At 39.6% G+C, this 9,382-nt stretch overlaps 1 protein-coding gene across 2 annotated transcripts in view; it reads right to left on the bottom strand.

Moving 5' to 3' along the window:
• Window positions 1–8,592: 8,592 nt before the first annotated feature.
• LOC130913629 (ubiquitin-protein ligase E3B-like) overlaps window positions 8,593–9,382 on the bottom strand; it is a 33,960-nt gene continuing 33,170 nt past the window's right edge. For both annotated transcript variants that reach the window (XM_057832391.1, XM_057832392.1), the window contains exon 27: window positions 8,593–8,910. In XM_057832391.1, coding sequence (XP_057688374.1) covers window positions 8,719–8,910 — 192 coding nt within the window. In that variant the 3' untranslated portion in view covers window positions 8,593–8,718. The remainder of the gene's footprint in view (window positions 8,911–9,382) is intronic.

The following is a 9,382-nucleotide window of genomic DNA, read 5'->3' as shown; positions in this document are numbered from 1 at the left end:
TGTATGTAACACCAATGTGTAAGAGTTTACATGACACGAAATGTATTTACACAAGAATCTCTTTGTACACTTAGTCCAGTCAGCTGAAAAGACTGACAATTAGAAGAACAGGGGACAATGAGTTTAGATGTACTTGCATTGTTTATATTCTTCTGTTGACATTTTAAATCAATGACCAGATGTGGGTAGAGTAGCAAATTTTTTACTCAAGAGTAGCGTTACATCAAAATATTTTTTTTCAAATAAAAAAGTATTTGGTGAAAAGAATACTCAAACTAGAAATTGCAATTTCTGGAGAAATTACTATTGGGGCTTTTTAGCCCCGCCCAGGTTGATACGGGGACATTTCGGGGGGCAATATTTGGGGACACGGGTTTTTTTTGCCATTAGAAATGAATGGAAAATTTGGACATCCATGGCAGTCAATGGCATCGACTTACATATGCGTCAATGGAATCCAAGTACATTGGCATCAATAGAATCGACATACATGGCATTAATGAAATTTTAAATGCCATTGGAAATGAATGGGAAATTTTGGACATCTATGGCCGTCAATAGCATCGACTTACATATGGGTCAATGAAATCCAAGAACATTGCATCAATACAATAAACATACATGGCCGTCAATGGCATCAATGCAATGTATATGCCATTGGAAATGAATGGGAAACTTGAACGTCCATGGCCGTCAATGGTATCAACTTACATATGCGTCAATGAAGTCTAAGTATATTGGCGTCAATAGAATCGACATACATGGCCGTCAATGGCATTGACGTACATGGCGCTCATTGGCACTTGTGTGATTGTGCGTCAATGCAATGTGAATGACATTGGAAATGAATAGGAAATTTGGACGTCCATGGCCGTCAATGGCATCGACTTACATATGCGTCAATGGAATCCAAGTACATTGGCATCAATAGAATCGACATACATGGCATTAATGCAATTTAAATGCCATTGGAAATGAATGGGAAATTTGGACATACGTGGCCGTCAATAGCATTGCCTTACATATGCGTCAATGGAATCCAAGTACATTGGCATCAATAGAATTGACATACATGGCCGTCACTGGCATCAATGCAATGTATATGCCATTGGAAATGAATGGGAAATTTGGATGTCCTTGGCCGTCAATGGTATCGACTTACATATGCGTCAATGAAGTCGAAGTATATTGGCGTCAATAGAATCGACATACATGGCCGTCAATGGCATTGACGTACATGGCCCTCATTGGCACTTGTGTGATTGTGCGTAAATGCAATGTGAATGACATTGGAAATGAATGGGAAATTTGGACGTCCATGGCCGTCAATGGCATCGACTTACATATGCGTCAATGGAATCCAAGTACATTGGCATCAATAGAATCGACATACACGGCATTAATGCAATTTAAATGCCATTGGAAATGAATGGGAAATTTGGACATCCATGGCCGTCAATAGCATTGCCTTACATATGCGCCAATGGAATCCAAGTACATTGGCATCAATAGAATTGACATACATGGCCGTCAATGGCATCAATGCAATGTATATGCCATTGGAAATTAATGGGAAATTTTGACGTCCTTGGCCCTCAATGGTATCGACTTACATATGCGTCAATGAAGTCGAAGTATATTGGCGTCAATAGAATCGACATACATGGCCGTCAATGGCATTGACGTACATGGCCCTCATTGGCACTTGTGTGATTGTGCGTCAATGCAATGTGAATGACATTGGAAATGAATGGGAAATTTGGACGTCTATGGCCGTCAATGGCATCGACTTACATATGCGTCAATGGAATCCAAGTACATTGGCATCAATAGAATCGACATACATGGCATTAATGCAATTTAAATGCCATTGGAAATGAATGGGAAATTTGGACATCCGTGGCCGTCAATGGCATCGACTTACATGTGCGTCAATGGAGTCCGAGTATATTGGCATCAATAGAATCGACATACAGTTGGGAGAACAAGTATTTGATACACTGCCAATGGGTTTTCCCATTGGCAGTGTATCAAATACTTGTTCTCTCCCCACTCTACATGGCAGTCAATGGCATCAATGCAATGTACCGCCCTTTTTAGCAGTATAAGTGTCCATCTTCTATTGTACGGCTTCGTACTTTCTGGCTGATCTCATCTCCTAGCTGTGTCATCATTTTGTACCAGTGATATATCATGTTATATAAAAGTCTTCGAAGTAGGCAATCCTTGGCTGTCTGATTCATTATTCTCATTTTGTTATCTGTTGATACTTGTCTCGGAGTTCAAATTTGAGCTTCTCTGACAGAGCCAACTGAGGTGGCTCGCGCATCCGGTTCAGATGCCTCCTGGACACCTCCCCGGAGAGGTGTTTCGGGCATGTCCCACCGACGGGAGGCCCCAGGGACGACCCAGGACACGCTGGAGAGACTATGTCTCTTGGCTGGCCTGGGAACGCCTTGGGATCCCGCCGGAGGAGCTGGTTGAAGTGGCTGGGGAGAGGAAAGTCTGGGCTTCCCTGTTAAAGCTGCTGGCCCCGCGACCCGACCAAGCGGAAGATGATGGATGGATTATAATGACTTGTCTTTGACTACTTTATATCATGTCCAAAAATGTTTTTACAGGGGTGTGTAGACATTCATACCAACTGCAAATTATCATGAAAATGTTAAGGAGCATAAACGAGTTCTGTGAACCAACTTTTTCTTTAGAGAATTGTAGCCTTTTAATCCTGTGTTGTTTTCACACACAAGATTGTACTGTTCATGTGTTTTGTGGTAGGTCATGACAATTTATTTTAGAAGGGAATATTGACAGATTTGGCTGAAATTTTATGCTTGCATTTCTCTGAAAGCTGTCATTCTATTTCTGGTCAATCCTGGACTAATGACACTTTTAGCCCAAAATGTTACCCATCAGCAGAAACGCTTCCATGACTTTACGAAGGAACGTGAAGCAGAAGTTCAATTAGGCTGGTGAACCAGTCTGTGACATCATGTATGGAGGCTTGATAAAACGTATAATTCTACACAACATGGCTTCGAAAGTCCTTAGAGAGCACTGTCACAGCCTCTAGACTCCGTTATAGTTTTATACAGGTAGCCCCGGGTTACGAACGAGTTCCGTTCCAACGCTGGCGACGTAACTCGAATTTCAGCGCAAGTTGGAATTAACCCTTTAAAAATCAAACTACCCAAAAAGTCCAAAAGTATTGTATTTTGTTTAATAATGGAGGATACTCTGCCCTCTGGTGGCAGCGTTGGGTCTGGCTGGAATTTGAATGACTCAGGAGCAGACTCAGATATCTGACATGGATAAAGGATAGCTGCACTCTGGTTTGGCCCACATAAGGCTGGAAGTTGTTTCAGCTAATATGTGTTTGTGTAATATGTATGGATTTGTAATTAAGTTTACAGTTACAATTTTAGAGTTATGTGTGAGCAATTTGCTATGAGAATTGTAAATTCGTTAGCATTTGTAGCATTTATGCTAGCTGACTTTTGTTTGGCAAGTTAGGCTACCGTAATTTTCGCACTATAAGACGCTACCAACCAAATTTGGCACGAAAACAGCATTTGCTCATAGATAAGCCGCACTGGACTATTAGCCGCAGCTGTCCTCGCTGTGTAATGGGATATTTACACCAAAAGATAATAACCGGTAACACTTTATTTGACAGCAGCATCATACGACTGTCATAAGACCAAATGAACCAGCATGAAGCTTTGCAGCTAATTGGTTCAAAGCTTCATTTCTTCAAGAAGGTTCATTTGGCCATCACTGCTCCCTTGGGGGAGACAGTCAACCTCTGCTGCTACCTGCTGTCAACACTGTTGTCGTCCAACATGCCTCCTAGCATGCATTGCAGCACTACAGATGTAAATAGCAATCAAAATTCATGCTCTGTGCTAATTATTTCTTCAGTTACTGTTCCAGTTGTTTCATTAATTGCTAGTTATGGTATTTGGTCACACTTGTTTGACAGTGGCACCTTATGACTGTCATTATACAATCATAATTATGACATAACATTGGCATGAGCATTTATGAATGATTATAACAAATGTCATTTAGTGTTATGTGGCAAATGATCTCACTTTTGAATGGATGTAAAAGATCCTAGCTTGACATAAATGGAATTAGTGACATGATTTGCCGGATGACACTTAATGACATAAGCATTCAGTAACGCCCATGATAGTGTCATGTCATAATTATGACAGTCTTATGACGCCGCTGTCCAATAAAGTGTTACCTATTAACCCCCCCCCCCAAAAAAATCAACAAATAAGCCGCACTTGACTATAAGCCGCAGGATTCAAAATGAAGGAAAAAAGTAACTGCTTATAGTCCAAAAATTACGGTAATTTGATCGACTAAATTTACATATTGATCAGACTAGATGGACTTTTGAACAATTGTTTTGTGTCAAGTGTTTGTTAAAATGCGTGTCGTTTTGAACATATGTGTGCATATTTGTGTTACAGCTTTACAAATTGTCAAAAATGAAGTAAAAAGCTTTGAATAGCACAGTTGCTTTGTTTGCTGCCTGTAAAGCTGAACAACTTAAAGTAAAAAATAAGATGATGTGAGGTAAAATAAGGTACTGTTTATGCGACTTAAAAAAAACAACAACAAAAAACGACTGGAGGCAAAACGGTGGACGAGACTCTGGCGTCGTAAAGTCAAAATTGCATGAGTCGAGCACGTCGTCACTCGGGGACTACCTGTAGTAGTATTACGGTGGTTAGGTTTCAAAGAATAAGCCCAGCCGCCGGTTGTATGGCTTTTTTTCCCCCAACAGACATTATTGATTTTACATGTAATAGGATAGTAAGGGGAGGATAGCAATACAGTGATCCCTCGTTTTTCGCGGTTATTAAAGACCAATACACGCCGCGATAAGTGCAAAACCACAAAGTAGCCCCCCCCCAAAAAAGATTGTTTTTGTGTGTGTGTGTGCTTCATGTATCTATTCAGATTTAGCATTGGAAAAAAATACATACAAGACATTTTTTCACTTTTTCACAAAGTATAATTAAAAATATATACAGTGCCCTCCATAATTATTGGATTTATAATAATTTTGTGTTTTTTAGCTTCTAATAATTTTTTAAAATTAAAATAATACGGGACCTTAATGGAAAAAAGGAGAAAAATCCAACCTTCAATACAAGTGCATTCATTCAGTGGGGAAAAAAATCTTAAAGAAAAAATTATTTGACAGCAAATAATGTGCGTCACAATTATTAGCACCCCTGGTGTTAATACTTTGTACAACCCCCTTTTGCCAACAAAACAAGGTCTGGGGACTGAGATGTACATGGGAGGAGCTTGATTTTGTGTCTGGTGAACCATTTTCTGTGTAGATTTGGCCATATGTTTAGGGTCATTGTCTTGCTGAAAGACCCAGTGACGACCCATCTTCAGCTTTCGGGCAGAGGGCAACAGATTTTGATTTAAAATGTCCTGGTATTTCAAAGCATTCATGATGCCATGCACCCTAACAAGGTTCCCAGGGCCTTTGGAAGCGAAACAGCCCCACAGCATCACTGACCCACCCCCATACTTCACAGTGGGTATGAGGGTCGTCACTAGAGGTGTGCAAAATTTCCAATTCTTAGATTATTCGCGATTCGGCCGTGGGAGATTCGAGAACGATTCACAAACATCCAAATTCCGATTATTGAATTATACCAGGTAAAGCGGAAATAAAACAGTCTTCGGGACGCAATGAGGAACGGACCGAGAGTAAATATGTGCAGCTAATGCCGCTAGGTAAAAAAAACACAATAATACCTGTCAGCCGCTACAAACAGCGCCCAGTTGCTAGTTGCTACAAACATACGGCAACATACGGCTATGGTAGATATCACATATGTCTAGACTAGATATGAAATGAGAGACTTTCCCGCACTAGTAAACAGGCGCCATCTTAAAGCAGTAGACTTCTCTAGAAGTCTCTGTTGTAAAGAACCTAATTACTTTTTATCTAAAATACCCCTAAATCGACAAAATCTTGACTTGAATCTATCTTTAAATGATAAAACAGTTTTAAAACTTTCACATGTCGAAAGTAGACATGAGGGAAATTATGGAATAACGGGCGCAATTTTAACAACTTTAACGGTTGATTCACAACATTAAATTAATTAAATGTAGTTTAAAGCTGCTGATACAGAATGGGACTTGAGTATTTTATTTACAGTTTTTAACCGGTAATTTGATACTAAAATAGTAGTTTGGTTTATTTAGGCTGAGAGGATATTTGAACAATTTTGGAACAAATATACAAAACATTAAAAAAAAAAAAAAAAAGGGGGGGGGGGGCATCAATAATCGATTTATAATCGAATTGGAGTCTCTGAATCGTAATCGTAATCAAATCGTTAGGTGCCCAAAGATTCCCACCTCTAGTCGTCACTGGGTCTTTCATCAAGACAATGACCCTAAACATATGGCCAAATCTACACAGAAATGGTTCACCAGACACAAAATCAAGCTCCTCCCATGGCCATCTCAGTCCCCAGACCTTGTTTTGTTGGCAAAAGGGGTTGTACAAAGTATTAACACCAGGGGTGCTAATAATTGTGACACACATTATTTAATGTCAAATATTTTTTTCTTTATGTGGGATTTTTTCCCCACTGAATTAATGCACTTGTATTGAAGGTTGGATTTTTCCTCTTTTTTTCCCATTAAGGTCCCATATTATTTGAATTAAAAAAAAAAAAATATATATATATATATATATATATATATATTAGAAGCTAAAAACACATCTTTTTCAGGGGTGCCAATAATTATGGAGGGCACTGTACATACTTATATGGAGGAAAACACAGACAAGACTGAAAAAGCAGTTTCTGCCAGTGCACTCCTCTTTAAAATAAACTGCTTTATTTGAAGCCATAAGAACTGTTGTTTTTGAACAGTTCAAAACAAGGTGATGATGGTGGAACTTTTGTTTGGTGCTGTTCCAGTGAGATTTACAAAGATGACTTCCTGAAGAAGACATCAAAATTCCCTCAGTCCTTGATGATATGGGGCTGCATGTCAGGCAAAGGCACCGGGGAGATGGCTGTGGTTAAATCTTCAATAAATGCACAAGTTTACGTTGAAATTTTAGACCGCTTTCTTATTCCTTCAATTGAAAATATGTTTGTTATTTTCCAAGATGACAATGCATCATGCCACAGAGCTAAAACTGTTAAAGCATTCCTTGGAGAAAGACTCATCCAGTCAATGTCATGGCCTGCAAATAGCCCAGATCTCAACCCTATTGAAAACCTGTGGTGGAAATGGAAAAAAATGGTCCACAGTAAGGCTCCGACTTGCAAGAATGATCTGGCAACTGCAATCAAAGAGAGTTGGCACCAAATTGATGAAGAATACTCATCAAGTCCATGCCTCAGAGACTGCAAGCTGTCATAAAAGCCAGAGGTGGTGCTACTAAATACTAGAGATGTTTTGTTATTTCTTTGTTTCTAATGATTCCATACTTTTTTCCTCAGAATGGAGTGATTCTATATGCACTTGCTCTATAAAATTAACATTTACCGACCATTTACCACTGCGCACAGAGCACTTCATTGAGTGAGTCTACTCAAATCGTCTCACTTAGAGACAATGAGCTGCCACAGCAAGTGTTTAACAAGTTAAAAACGATGATTGACACATGCGGGACTTTTGAAGCCTGTGACTCTGGCAAGGTCAAACACAAACTTCTGGGGAGCGAGAGTGAGACAAAGCAATTGGCTCGAGGGAGACCTCATCTGTATTATTATTATTATTTTTTTTTTTTCACAGAAAAAAATCTGCGATTGACTGAATGTTTGAAACGCAAAGTAGCGAGGGATCACTGTACATGAGGCACTCAGCATTGTTTAAAAGGAGTAGTGAGCAGATTTCTGGTTTTCTAGCATGAAATACAAAAAAATCCATTTGAGATGCGACATTTCCAAGCATATTTGTCAAAAGATGCAAAAGCAGACATCAGTTTTGAATATAAAAAACAAAAAAAATCAATCACCTTTCACCTGGAGAAATGTTGGTGCCCCACCACAATTGAAGCATACTTTAGATCTTTTAATACATAACATTTTGGTTAAACAATTAAAAACTCAAGAGTCTATGTCTTTGATGGGGAGAAATTGAATGAGATCATAAGATGGGGAGAAGTCCTCTCCACTGGAGCCTGAAGACACAGATTTGTCTTCTGGTTGGACAAATGTACATCTACGCATCAGAAGCAATCTTCTGACGCTCCCTTCACGATGCTTGAATACTAACGTTCAAAATTGTAAGTCTATCGCCAATGCATCGTCATTCCCACGCCTCCAATGGCTTGCATTGCATCTGTATTGCTTTCCAGTTCTCGCATGGTGGGAGTGTTCAATCCAAGAAAAATAATGTTAAGCCTGAGAAACTGAGATTGAGCAACTATAAATGTGGGTTTAATAGAGTTAAATACTATATCATGAGCTTGGATTTCATGTGTGGCAAGGGAAGATGCCTATTGGATTGTGCTGCAAAAACAGCCACCCTCTGTCGCTGAAGGGAGTTTTAAAGTAATCCTGCAGGTGTTTCTTGTCCTTCATAACTCCTCTATTTTGTAAAAAAAAAAAAAAATGTCCTCAGACCTGACTGCTTCCCATCCACTTAAAACCTTTTAGCCTTGATCAGGCTGCTTCGTCCTGTGTTGACGGTCCTTCTGCGACATTATGAAAGCTCAAAGCCGGTGTTCATACTGATGGCGTAGCGTAGCTTGTCACGCAAAATGCTCTTCTTGCTGTAATTGGGCAGCTTAAGCAGGTTGAAGCATGTGGATGAAGTAGGCAGTCTACCACCAGGCTCCTTTTTACGGATGGTGAAAAAACCTCTGAGGACGCTGCCAAGGGTGTCGCCAGTGTCCTAAGTTACAGGAAAGAAACATAGGATTTACTCTCCAAAGACAGAAAGAAATACAGTGTATCACAAAAAGTGAGTACACCCCTCGCATTTCTGCAGATATTTAACTCATTCACTCACAGCCATTTTCACCGGAGCAACCCCCGTTTTACTGGATTTTGACTGATTCTGCAAGGCCCACAGAAAATTCTGTTCTATTGCTATATAAACATGGAACCTATAAGATAAGCTTGTTTTTGTATGCCAAATATATTATGCCAGTTTGCTCTCCCACAGCTATTATACGCGCACTCCCAAGCTATTATGAAGAATACAGTTTTAGCCCATAATCATGTGCTTACATTTTTATTTCGGGCAATTGCTCATATTCTGCTGATTGATACACACACATATGTTGATTCATCACACAACGTCTCAGTACTTTTCCACCAAGCTACAGTACTTTGAGTGCAAATGTGTGTTCAAAACAAAGATA

Source organism: Corythoichthys intestinalis, chromosome 3 (genome assembly GCF_030265065.1).
Source record: "Corythoichthys intestinalis isolate RoL2023-P3 chromosome 3, ASM3026506v1, whole genome shotgun sequence".
Classification (NCBI taxonomy): Eukaryota; Metazoa; Chordata; class Actinopteri; order Syngnathiformes; family Syngnathidae; genus Corythoichthys; species Corythoichthys intestinalis.
The sequence above is the reverse complement of the archived record's forward strand: the minus strand, read 5'-3'. Positions and strand labels throughout refer to the sequence as shown.